Source organism: Alternaria hordeiaustralica, assembly GCF_023758085.1.
Source record: "Alternaria hordeiaustralica strain BMP 2776 chromosome Unknown scaffold_6, whole genome shotgun sequence".
NCBI lineage: Eukaryota > Fungi > Ascomycota > Dothideomycetes > Pleosporales > Pleosporaceae > Alternaria > Alternaria hordeiaustralica.
Window position 1 is genome coordinate 532,743 of NW_026056778.1, and position 12,624 is coordinate 545,366.

General features: G+C 51.9%; 5 protein-coding genes and 1 non-coding gene across 6 annotated transcripts; 1 reads left to right on the forward strand and 5 right to left on the reverse strand.

Moving 5' to 3' along the window:
* Window positions 1-12: 12 nt before the first annotated feature.
* Window positions 13-1,438, reverse strand: J4E84_004068 (uncharacterized protein; the record flags this gene model as incomplete). The annotated part of the gene is made up of 3 exons (XM_049386677.1): window positions 13-1,102; window positions 1,271-1,335; window positions 1,430-1,438. 3 exons carry the CDS (start codon window positions 1,436-1,438, stop codon window positions 13-15), a joined length of 1,164 nt encoding a protein of 387 aa, XP_049245447.1.
* Window positions 1,439-1,944: 506 nt separating this feature from the next.
* Window positions 1,945-3,277, reverse strand: J4E84_004069 (uncharacterized protein; the record flags this gene model as incomplete). Its single annotated transcript, XM_049386678.1, has 3 exons — window positions 1,945-2,283; window positions 2,343-3,109; window positions 3,166-3,277. The coding sequence occupies 3 exons, from the start codon at window positions 3,275-3,277 to the stop codon at window positions 1,945-1,947; spliced, it is 1,218 nt and encodes a 405-aa protein (XP_049245448.1).
* A 248-nt stretch (window positions 3,278-3,525) lies between these two features.
* J4E84_004070 (uncharacterized protein) lies at window positions 3,526-3,898 on the forward strand (the record flags this gene model as incomplete). The annotated part of the gene is made up of 2 exons (XM_049386679.1): window positions 3,526-3,636; window positions 3,686-3,898. The coding sequence occupies 2 exons, from the start codon at window positions 3,526-3,528 to the stop codon at window positions 3,896-3,898; spliced, it is 324 nt and encodes a 107-aa protein (XP_049245449.1).
* Window positions 3,899-4,913: 1,015 nt separating this feature from the next.
* On the reverse strand, window positions 4,914-6,225 carry J4E84_004071 (uncharacterized protein; the record flags this gene model as incomplete). Its single annotated transcript, XM_049386680.1, has 3 exons — window positions 4,914-5,685; window positions 5,745-5,874; window positions 5,928-6,225. The coding sequence occupies 3 exons, from the start codon at window positions 6,223-6,225 to the stop codon at window positions 4,914-4,916; spliced, it is 1,200 nt and encodes a 399-aa protein (XP_049245450.1).
* A 602-nt stretch (window positions 6,226-6,827) lies between these two features.
* On the reverse strand, window positions 6,828-8,242 carry J4E84_004072 (uncharacterized protein; the record flags this gene model as incomplete). Its single annotated transcript, XM_049386681.1, has 7 exons — window positions 6,828-7,169; window positions 7,228-7,357; window positions 7,408-7,473; window positions 7,522-7,713; window positions 7,763-7,934; window positions 7,992-8,054; window positions 8,119-8,242. 7 exons carry the CDS (start codon window positions 8,240-8,242, stop codon window positions 6,828-6,830), a joined length of 1,089 nt encoding a protein of 362 aa, XP_049245451.1.
* Window positions 8,243-11,733: 3,491 nt separating this feature from the next.
* J4E84_004073 lies at window positions 11,734-11,872 on the reverse strand. The gene has a single exon. It is a non-coding gene; the product is annotated as a tRNA-Gly (tRNA).
* Between the last annotated feature and the right edge of the window lie 752 nt (window positions 11,873-12,624).

Genomic DNA, 12,624 nt, shown 5'->3' on the forward strand with positions numbered 1-12,624 from the left:
CTACCGTCAACTTCAGACAATCTCCAAACCAGAAGCCTCACCATATCCATTATACGCCACACCGCGGAAGTTCCACTTCGGACACTTCTCCTGCACATTGCCGCTCTTGTCTGTCGCCCGACTGTATATCGCAATATCCTTGCCCTTCTCAACCTTGACCCTTACCTTCCATAATGCCCACGCCCACTTAAGTTCAACATCCTTGGTATCTTCGCCCTCGTAGGCTTTGATCAACTCTGCTTCTGTCCATGTTGCCCCTCCATCGACACTGACTTCGACCTTGACAATGGGTCCATCCGCTCCACTAGGCAGTGCATAACCCTTGACTTCAATTGTCCCATCAGTGTCTCGCTGCACGGTACTACCCGATTTGGGAATTCCAACGACGCTGTTGACAGGCATGTCTTGCAGAGCATCGACCTTGCCCCAATACCCCTCCGCCTTTTCTTTCGAATCGACCTCTGGAGGAAGGACTTTATAGTCGTGCTGCTGGTAGTGACTTTTACTCTCGGTCAGTTGGACGGAGATGGAGTCAAGCCACTTGACGCTTCTCGCTCCAGCGATACCAGGAGTGACGACGCGCACAGGAGCACCGTGGTTTGGTGGAAGAGGCTTGTCGTTCATTTGAAGGGCGAGTAGAATCGAACTCTCTCGATCCATGGCACGTGATAGTGGGATACTGGCACCGTAGAACTCATCTTCTTGGGTAGGCGTCTGATAGCAGGAGAACGCCACATGCGCTTCGCTGAGCTTGTTCTCTTCGACCTTGACACCAGCCTTCTCCAGAACATCTTTGAGAAGAGGCCCCGTCCATTTGCAGTTCATGACTGCGCCATCGAACCAGTCAATTCCGGACACCTCTTTCAACTTTGTACGCATGGTGTGACGACGGTTTCCGGCGCATTGTAGTGCGCATATTACGGTGTGTTGAGGAAGTGCTTGGAGGTCTGCGATGGAAAGCGAGAGTTCATTGTTGACGAGTCCTGTTACGGAGACTTTGTGTGTGCTCGCATCGATGTGGGGAATGGGGCCGTGATTGCGGTCGTAGCCGTCTTTGGTGATGAAGCTGTTCACAGCGTTAGTATTGTGGCTGCGTATGAATCTTATAACTGGACTGTGGGTATTCTGGATCCAAGGGTCATGATCGACTGAGCCCACCGTCAGGACGCCGTCACCCGTGCGTGAACGGCTGGTCCCCTACTAGCGCCTCCCATCGTCTCTTCCCAACCCAGTATCCTTCACCCTCACACATAACTAACACTAGACGTACCTTTCAACCAGCTTCTCAAGCTCCGGCTCGCGATTCAGCGGCTCCTCAACCGAGTACTCAAGCTTCTAGCGCATTGTCAGCCCTACTCGACCAAATCCAGTTTACATATCGACATAGTCTACCGCATTAGGAAACCCATGTAAAACTCTGGGGGCGTACCTGGACCATGGTCGTGAATGCTGATTTGGCGGATATGGCGTGATTGAGGCTAAGGGAAGAAAAGGTGGCGGGGCACGCAGGCTATAAGGCACAAAAGCGGGGGCGGGGTAAGAGCGAGGTAGGAGCGACGAGGCTGTTTGCTGGTGCCATACGATGCATGTGACTTGGGCAGGCGCATCGGTGAGCGGCGGATAGGTGCGGCTCTGCGCTATCTTCTATGGAGAAGTCAGATAGCTGGGACAATGAGGATGGAATGAATGGGCACGCTATTTGCCGTCCTGCATGACGTTTGTTCCACAATATATTACGACATCTCTGTCTTCGATGACCTCGATCTACTGGCGACATACGATCTCCATCGGGGAGGATTGTGATCTGGGTAGTCTTCGAGTTGATATACATTTACATTTCTAGACTGGCAAAGATGCGGCCCTTATTCGTCCAGTGCTATGATACATGCTATAGCTTACACAGCAGCTTCTCAACTACAGCGCTGGCTCTGACGCCCAGTCCTCTTATGCGTAACTTTCTCCTTGGGTCTTCTCAACAGTATCCTTGATGTAGCGCACATATGCCGGCATCAGCGGCTTGCCCTCCTTGTTTTTGGACATGTCGTCCAGCGACCGTACACCCTCGATCAATACTAGCTTAGTTCTAGTCTCGAACGTCTGTGCCTCTTCTGACATGGGCATTTCAGCGCCGAGCACTTTGCGAGACGTCTTAAGAGCGTTCCATATGATAAGTACCTCGAGAAGTTCGTAGCAGTGGTCGGTGATGTGTTCCAAAAGTTTGGTGACGTTTACGAAATCAGTAGCTCTCGCGTCGGAGTTTCTAGATATAGCATCTAGTGATGTCTGGAACGTTTTGTCAGTATTGGTCCGCATATGCAGGAAGATAATAGGGGAAGATGTACCGTGTATCCGCTCTGCTGTAACGCGTGGACCAGGCGGCTAGAAAGTGTCTTGACTTCCTCTTTGTCTCCACCGTATCTGTCGGCGAGTACAGCAGCCATTTCTGTCGGCAGCGCAACCACAGATGGCCTCCCTCTGTAGTCGCCTTCGGCAAACTTGTCTGGTTTTCCGCGCGGTTTCACCGGTCTCTTGCCTACATAGTGTTCCTCATCCTCCATGAGCTCCACCACTTGCTTCGCCAGTTTGTGCGCCTTGATTGTATCGTCCTGTGCCCAATCGGCCAGAGCCGCTTTGTCGTGCACAGTCCTCAACACCGCACGCAAAACACCGTAATTGTTCAGCTTGACGCCGGTTTCCTTTGCTCTTTGCAACGCCTTCAGAATAAGATGCTGCATGCCTGCAAGGTTCAACTTCCTGATAACGAGCTCCTGCCACTGCCAGTGGACCTTGATCCCGGCCTCTTGGAATCCCTCCAAGCATCTGACAACATTCTCCCAGTCCTCCTTGGTTTCGCTTTGGTTACAAATCTCCCTGAGCCGCTTGTAACGATTCGGTAGCCTATTGCGGTCGAGGTGTTCAAGAGGCAGGGTGACCTCTCCCAAGGTAATCTCTATAGGTTCGGCTTCGAGTTTTGCGCGGCTCTCTTGCGAGTATACGAGCTTCTGTTGCTCTTTGGTCAAGTGTTCGGGGAGGAGGATTTGGGAGTTGAAGGTCGATAGGAGCTTGGATAGTTCGGGAGAAGACGGTGGGAGAAAGTTGGGAAGAGCGCCTGATGTTCGCATTAGTAGAGTGTATATACGAAGGCGATTCGGGAGTGATGCGGACCTCTCGAGCTCACCGCAGTGCGCGAGAATGCGCGTCTTGAGCCATTGGCGTAGAGGCAGATGTTTTCTGATCTCAGCAATGCCGATTGGCAGCCCCGCCGTATTGAATACATGGTATGGTGTGTGCTGAATGCCCTCGTCGCATGGCGTGGGCAAAGTCCAGAAATTTGGCGCAAACGCGTCAAACGCGCCAAGCCACGTCGGCGGCACTTTCTCTTTCTCCGACAGGGCAGCCACGACTCCAGCCTCAGGTGTGACACAGCCACATTGCGGTCCCTCTTTCCCGGCAAGCGAAATGTTAGCCCCTAGGAGGATCAACCGCTACAGCTGGCTCTTCCCTCGAGCGAACAAGACCACCAAAATGGACAACGAGCAAGCCACCTTCTGGCTGAGCCAGTTCATCGGGAAGAACTTGCGCATACACGCCAGTGATGGGCGAGTATTCGGAGGCCAGATGAAATGCACAGACAAAGTACGAGGTCATGACGTGTGGGGAGTCTTGCTGTATTAACTTGACATAGGACCGTAATGTCATTCTTGCACTCGCACACGAGTACCGTGCGCCATCAGCCGAGACGATTCGCAAGGCGGTGGAAGAGTCGGGAAATCCATCTGCATCTGTCGCTTGGAACAGTCGCTACGTCGGACTCATCGTTGTGCCTGGGCAGCATATCACCAAGATCGAGTTTGAGGAGAGTACGTTTGCGGGCCAGAAGAGCGCGGTGACGCTTTGAAGGAGCTGCTGGTGCCGACTATGGACGTGTAACTCAAGACGCGCGCGCTCACTGCGAGTTGCGGCCTGCGTACGCATGGCGCCATGCCTGGAGTGTCTTTGAGGGCGGGCGCAAGTCAAGTACGAAATTTGTTCGGACCAGTCAAATTGTGAGTATTGCGTTCGAGTGCTGCAATAGGGCCCGTGCTGACTATTGTAGGCAATGACAGTGGCAGAAGTGAAGGTGAACTGGTCGCCGCGGTATGGTAGCGAGCAGTGACCCATAATGCTATTGTCCAACTCCAACAATGGAAAAATAATAATGCTCGTTGCAGATTACAAGCAACTTCTTACTCACCTCTTGACAATTTTTATGTAACCCTAGAGCCTACATCATCCTCTTTCCAACACCAACACCATCACACCACACATCGACTTCCTCAGTACCATGCATACATCCTGCAACAGTCCGACGCGGGAGGGCTCGTATGCCTCAAAGCTCTCTCAGAAGTCACCAGTTACGATCGAAAATTCCGAGCCAGACGGCCACAACCCCTCCACAACCACACGATCTTCATTCAAAAATCCGTCCAAGGTCTCTAAGCCTAGAAGACGACCACCAAAAACTCACCTCAAGATCCTGGGTCCGGTTTCCTCTCACACCACTCCAGCCGCACACCAAGCCGCCGTCTCAGCATCACCGTTCCTTTCCCTCCCAGGCGAAATCCGCAACATGATCTACATCTACGCTCTCACTTCGGAGACAAATCGCCTACCCTACGACAAGCAGCACGGTCGATTCGACGTCTCCAAAATTGGTGCCGGGTTGATACAAACCTGCCACATGGTTTCGTGCGAAACCATGTACATGCCATTGACATTAAACACCATTGTGTTTCCTACTTCCACAGGAAGTGGAGACCTCGAAGCAGAACTGAAGAGGCTGTGCTGCATGGGGAAAATCATGCGATTAGGGTATGCATTCAACTGGCATGGAAGTTTGAAGTTCGAACTTATCTGGAGCGACAAGCACACAACTACAGTAAATCCGCTTCGATAACGCTCTCCACCGCCCTGGGATGCCGACTTATCTCCACAATGCTAAACCCAGCTTCCTTCAACAACCTCTCCCAATGCTCCTCCGTTCTCTCCATTCCACTCGTACAATTCATGAGCTGCAGGTCGAGCGTCGTCATCAAGTTTGTCGCATCCTTCTTCGGCAACACAACCTCGTAGATCAGGAGCTTGGAGTATCCGCGCTTGAACACAGCGGCGACTTGTGAGAACATGCGCACGCAGTCCGCGTCAGGCCAGTCGTGCGGTACGGCGTGGAAGAAGTAGGCGCGCGCATGCAATTGGGGCTGCGGGGTGAAGAAGTCGTAAGCCTGCTTCGCGATCCTCTTGTCCAAGTCTTCGATTGGCATCGCTACGACTTCTGGGGTATCTTGCAGGATCAAGACATCAGCGGGCAGATCAGGATGTTTGTCCAGCAGGCGCGAGGTATCGAGACCGTGAGCGCCACCAATGTCCACGAACAACGGCTTCCCGGTTTCGATTTCTGCGCCATCTACGATTCGCTTAGTGTCGTATACGTCGGTCCAGTCCATCTTGTGGTTTCGCAACGCGGTCATCAAACCCATGAAACTACTTCCCTTGCCCTGCGGATCCGCTGCGCAAGTGGCGAAGAAGTCTGTTCCGTTGGTCATGTCGCGGTAGTTGTCGAGTTGGGTCAGGTCGATGGGTTCGCGGTAGTTGTACTTTTTGAGAAAGCCGGGGAGGTTGCATCCAGTGGGGATGGTGTGGTCGATACTGGACTTGGGTTAGCTTGATGCCTTTGAGTTTAGAATGGGGGCTTGGGTTGTACGTACCCGCACTTTGTGATCTGGTCGGTATGCGATACCGTGTCGCCGAGAGAAAGCGAGTAGGGCGTGGGCTTCCAGGTGTCCACATCCGTCTCTTCCAATACATAAAGAGCAGCAATGTGTCTCAGAAACCTTCCTATAGCCCACAAATCAGCATTACACTTCTTTTCCGCAATGCGATACACTCACGCAATAAGTTTGGCTCAGCCTTCGTATTCGCCCACTCCAGCAATTGATCCAAGTGCACTGGCGCACCCGGATGCTTCTTGTCGGCTTCCATCCATTTCTTCCAGATACCGAGATCAAGAATAGTCTGGACACCAGCTACGAGCACGGGTGTCTCGAAAGACAATCTCCAGCCTTGCTCGAATGGTGTTTCGAGGCGGGTAAGTAAACGGCGCGCTGCTTCTTTGGCTTCGAAGCGCTCGGCATCTGTGGAGAATCGTGAGGGGTGAATTGCATCCAGAGTGCTGATGATAGATGTCATGATGTATACTCTAGATGGTGCTTGAGTTTATGAATGGGTTGATCAGCCGTTAAGAAGCCGGACAGTGGACAGTACTTAAGGAACGTCGACATGATTCATGCTTCTCTGTTGTTTACTACACAATTGCATGTTCACGACTCTTCAGGTCCACTTCCCAAAACACCCCAGTCATCCACGGGATGTCGCATACCGCGGACGGCAATAAGAGCTTGGCAGATGTGGGGTTGCTCAGGGAGTTGATCCTTAGCGTACGTTAACACATGCCCATGACTCAATTCGGGACACCGTCGTGGCTGCTATTGCTGGGGTTGGCCTTATCTTGCAGGTCATAATCTCAACGGCTCAAGTGGGATGATTTTGACTGTCGTGGGCATCAAGTCGCCGTCAGCTGTAACGAGCAGTTCTAGGTAGAAGCGAATGTTGCAAGCTATGTGTGTCGTCTCTATTAAATGTATAAAACCGCTGTTGACATCAGGAGCTTCTGCAGAAGCCGTGCATAACGTCCTCACCTCTCCGCGGAGCAAAGCTGTATGTCGTAGAATAGCGCCAAACGGCACGCTGTCGCGATAGCCCAAGGGGCACGTATCTCGCCCTGACATCGTTCAAACCATGCTCTTACTTCCAGGACGACCATCTTGACTCCCTCCACGCGCCGAACATCTCCAATGTGAAGGCACTGGAGAAAGCATGGGTTCCTTGAACAGCTCCGTGGTGCTCTCTTTGCTGCTTGTCTCGAAGTCTGTCATCGTCGTCTCGATATCCGTCATCTTATAGATCTCAAAGCCAGTCTTCTTATTTTTGATCTTCTCCAATGTACCAGTGTTGGATCGCGATCGGTTCGATTCTTTCGATACGTAGCCGTCTGAGGAGTGACGTGTCTTCCACGTTTCCGCACGGAAGAGGCTGTTGATGACGGGCGCATTGACTGCAAAGATGGATACGATCTGTTCGATATTGTTAGATATCACCGTAATGTGGCAACTCAAAAGCAGCAAAACTTACAGCTTCGCGCTGTGCCCAGACTGAGGAGAGAGCGACTTCCACAGAAGAGCCGATAGATAGGATGCAGCGAGCAATCGCCATCCCCATAACGAAAAGACCGAGAGAGAGGAGAAAGATGACGCGAATTTTGCTGTGATGCCGATTAGCTTTGGCTTCTGTCCAGGTCGCGCGTGAACTTACCGCCAGAGGCTGATCTTCGCATCTTTCAACATCCACAAAGGTACGACCAGCAGCAAAGCATCTACACTGTCGATGCGTTAGCTTCCAATCACTGGATTCCATATTGATGCTCACAGGACGTTTCCGACAGCGATCACGATGTTGATGACAATGCCGGCTGAACACTCCTTGCCTGGGTCAGGAAGGATCTGCCAGTTCCGCTTCAAGGGCAAACAGTGTGTTGTCTGCGTGATGATGGCGGCGATGCACGCAGCCACCGAGATAGCCGCTACGGCCTGTACATAGTAGTAGAGCCTAGTGCTTCTCCTATGCCGGCGAATAAGTACTAGTCATTTGGAAGCTGAAATGGACTTACGTCAAACGGAGGAAAAGAATGATGAGAGATCCTTTCAGACTCCAGACTAGAAAGATCAAGAAGTAGAAAGATGCGAACATGCCCTTTGCGCCCTCCCGCATCGACTTTCGCATTGCAGGTGAAAGCGCTTCACGCTGCTCTTGAGACATGGCTATAGGCGCACCCATAACGTCTGGAGTAGCATTAGTGGATTGATTCAGCACCCAAAGACTTGCGATAGTGAACTTACTGAGATACTCCACCATGACATAGATCAAGGTGAAAAAGACCCACGAGGTGAAGGCGAAAAAGTCTGAATAGGTAGGGGTACAAAGTCAGTATATGTCTCATATGCACTTCGTACAGCCAGAGCTTACCGTCCCAGTAGAATGCTCTCCATCCTAGTGTCTTCCATCTAGTCAAGAATCGCGCGGCGATGATGGCACTTCCAACCGCGTACTCGGCGCGGCACTCAATGAGTGTCGCATTAGGGTCAGACATCGTCGTAGGTCGTTGCAAAAGGAAGTGGACAAACTGATGCGCTAGAAAACGTTCACTCGTTAGGTTGTGCTATATGAAGCATAGATTCTTTGAAAAGATCATGGTTTAGGAGTAAGCACAGCATCTCTGCACAGTGCTTCATTCTCTCAATTTGGATAGGAAAGAGTCGATGAAAACTGGGGGAAGGATTTCTTAAGACAGGGGTCGGGTTCTGAGGAGAGGCAAGACTCGTGATGAGATGACATTCCTTTACCGAGCCTGAATATGGTTCCTTGCATGTCGATGCGACCCTTAACTTGTAGAGGCGGCCGTCAGCAAGGCCTCAATTGAGCCTATCACGAGTTCCTCGCTCTTGCTGCCTGAATCGCTTGGCCACGCATAAGACGGCGAATAGTCATGAGCCATGGATGATAGCCCGCTCGGGCGGGAGATTACTGACTCGAGTGGCGTGAGTTATAGGCGGGAAAGGCGGGAATAGGTGCGGCTCCCGTTGAGGCGCATGCCATCTTGGAGTCGCTGCGCGAACGCGGACGAACCCTTCCACTGGTTCCTCGCTTGCGACTTTCAACGCTCATCCTGCTTGCTTCAGGGCTAGTCTCGCATTGAGGAGCGGCCCCTCCCAGTATGTGCCGAAAGGCGGTGTCCTGAACCGCGTTCTCTGTGCATGATTGCCCGTGTTCGCTTGCACATGCCGACGTGCGATGGATTCGCGATACATTCCGTGTTGGCAGTACCTGACAAACGCCTGAGTATTCCACAACCTTGCCGAAGGAACAGGTATTGTTAGAGCGATTCATGCCAGGTCGCCACGACAATAATCGCTCACTCTTGCTGGCGCGGATATGCTGATGGAGAGTCGTGGGAGTGCAGGTGGTGTCCATAGCCCCGTGCAGCGCATTTTGCCAACCAATGGCAACTCAAATAGGATAAGGCATGTTTCGGCATCGCATCTTGGCCCCATATCCCACGTCGGCAATGGTGCAGCGCCGAACGCTGGAGGAGCCATTCCGGAGAAATGACCTTGGAAGTCGCACTGCTGGATTCGATGATGTGTAATCAGCTGCAGGAACTTGAGAGCTGCAGCGGCTGCGCGATGAGGGTGAACGTGGGCCGCAAGAGATGGCTTCCTCTTTACCTGCTTGTATTAGAACCGAGTGTTGGGGTCAATGCCCCCTTTTCTTTACCCCACAAGCTTCCAGTTCTTACAGGTGAATCACAGTCGATGGGTGTTGATAGCTCTGGCTCTCAAGCGGTACGTCAGTGGACTTCAGGTTTGCGCCTGCCTGCGCGTCCGGGAAACGCGCGAAGACGGATGCGGCTTAGCACGACGCGTGAACCCGAACATCGGAGATTTAGACACGTTCTCCACGATACAAGTGATTAAGGTTCACATCGCGATCTGACCTATCTCACGTGCGATATCAGTCATCATGACCATGCTTAGAAAACAAAGGAATTTATCGTGTGTTGCAGACGATGACATTCTCAGTCCAACAACCAGCCTAAAGGCGACATGGGCGCCCCAGCAGATGAATCTCTCAAATCTTACTAAGTCAAGCCGCATGCACTTCGTCGGCATAGCAAAATTGATATATCGAGCTTGCGCGTAGATGCCACATCACTTCAGCGCTCCCCTTCGATGTCCTCGTCCACTGGCACCTTCCTCTTCCTCTTCCTCTCCCCCTTCCCCTTCACTTGATCCTCAGGCGGAAGGAGCTTGACCTCGAGAAGACAGCATCCCCTACCAGCTTCTTCGCTACACTTCTCGCACTTCCTAGTATACCACATAGGCTCTCGGAGCTCGTTACCACTCGATATTACTCTAATTCTGCCCTCCTCGCTAGCTATTGTCTCGTTGGCGTGACTGCAGCTCTCATTCGGACACCGCCAGACGTATATCTTGACGAGCGGAGCTATATGGGGTTTGGCCTTGGTGGTTTGAGGCGTGTAATGAGACATGGCGAGAGCGCTTGCAGCTTTCTGTATGTAGGCTGTGCGATAGTATATTCGTTCAGGGTGTAGAGATAGTGTGGCTTTGGAAATGTGATTTGGAAATGGGGCGATGATACAACCACGTAAAGAAAAAGCTGGAATGCAAGTTGTGTGGGAGTTGGAATGCCCACAAAGAGTGCGCACGAGCCATTGTCATGCGCACAAAGACGATACGGTGAATGAAAGACAATCGACAGAACACCCTCCAGAACTCCAGACCGATCTAAGAGCTGCAGTCAAGGCTGAGAAGATCTTATATTCTGAAAAAGTAGATAGCGAGCTAGGTAAATCTTACAAATGTCGTTGAGTGCCGAAGCCATGACGAAGGACTGCGATGAAGCGCGAACAATCGACAACAATGCTTTGCCGTCCTTCTAGAACCCATCTCTTGCCCATTCCATCGCAAGAGCAAGACGTTTCTCGAAGAAGTGAGCACCTACGGCCCCTGGAGCATCCCAGTAGGTGGGTTCATCTTCAGCCTTGCGCCAGCCCATCTTCATGCGAAGGTCTTCCGCGTCCATGATCTCACCGAAAGGAACGATACGGAATTTTTGCATCGGAAGTACGTTCTCGTGCGCATTCAAACCACAGCAGCGCCTCCATTCGCGACACCAAGACTGCAAGAATGACCCCATTCTGACAGACTCGGGTTTCATCCCCAGCTCCTTGAGAATATTCTCTACGGCGACGGCATTGCCACGAAGACCTAGTACTACTACGAGACCGCACATGATAAGATCGCTAAGCGAGCTCTGTCCAAGATCGAGGTGCCATCTCACGGTCATGTGAGCGTAGCTCTCGCAGGTGAGAGCGACGAGGTTTAGATCATGGACGTGGCGGCGTAGATCTGAGAGGCTGCCGTAGTCCCCAAAATGTTCTTGAGCCAACAGAACGATGCAACGGATTCGCTGTCTCCAACTTTCGCTGCACATATCCAGGAAGCCTAGGAGCTGTGCAGGGGGTGTTTTTTCGATAAACTTGCCGCGTCGTTCCGGGTGGTACAGAAAGACGAGGTCATTTAGCTGCCATTCGACTCTGAGTGTCTCCGAGCGAAGCTGCCAGCAGGTGTACTGAAGCTGATTGGCTTCCCGTGGTTGACGCCAATCGGTACAGAAGTATGCCTTGTAGTCATCTTCGCGGTGGAAAATAAGGCCGTCTGACTCGTGAAGGGCGTATGTGTAGACTCGATCGCGCAATTCGCGGGGCAGGCGAAGAAAAGGGCTGGCATTGCTACACGCCATGGTGATAGCCTTATTGTAAGACTATTGGAAGTTATATCGCTTTTCAGTCCACCTCGTCCGTCCCACTAGAAAGAAAGCGCGGTTAACACAAACGAGGCGTAAAGCTGTCTAGTGCGGACAAGCTTTTAGATCGCGTTGGTTGCAGCATTAAACGCGCTCTCTGTAATGTGCTGGTTACAGCCCACAGTAATTGAGGTGAAACAAGAGCAAAAATCACTGTCGTACACCGATGGATGGCAGCAAAAAGAAAGCGAGTGTTGCATCGGCCGGGAATCTATCGTGTTGTTAGAACAATGGATCGAATGAAGTGGACGATCTAAGCTTACCGAACCCGGGGCTAGCCGAAACTGTCCAAGATGGATGGCAACGGCTAATTTTACCACTAAACCACCGATGCTGATGATCAGAGTGAAGGATTGGTTCACGTGATTTGATGGAAGTTCGGCTCACAAAACATTATATGTCCTCGAACGTCCCACCATGCTGCCTGCATAGACAACGACGGCATGGGATGAGTCTCTTCGTGGAGTAGAACGAGGGGTTGGTCAAATTTGCTCGCTTAAGAGCATGCTGCATGCAACTTTACTTTGACAAGGTTAGTGGCATCTTGACCTCCACTGTCTGCTCAGATATGGAGGCCCACGACAGTGTATAGCAGCATTCACAGAGATGACGGTGAAGATCCCTTCTCTTAATTTCTGCGGTACCTTCAAGTGATTTCGCTAACCTTAGTACACAATATGTGACCCCTCAGGCGTTCAGGTAGGTGCGCTTTATTTGGAGCTGTTCGAGTGCCCAATAATGGTGCAAGGTGTACGACAAGGTGTGTCAGCTGCTGGCGTTCAAGGATGCGATGCCGTGGGCGTATCCTGGGACGGGACGGCAGCCACCTTGGTACACGCCGTCCGATCCCGACGATCGGGGTCGCATGCGATGACGTCCGCGCGCGCATCTGATGGACGAAAAGTTGCTAACCGGTATCTAAAGATCCTTGCTGTATACTAACCCTGTAACACTTCCCTCTGAGTTACACTAGTCGTCTATTTGAATCTCAAGCGAAGGCATTGAAACGTGCACTGCTATCTGGTGGGTGAATTAATGCCAAGCACCTTGGCGCCATCTCGAATTCGGACGCCGCGGAACCCGCTC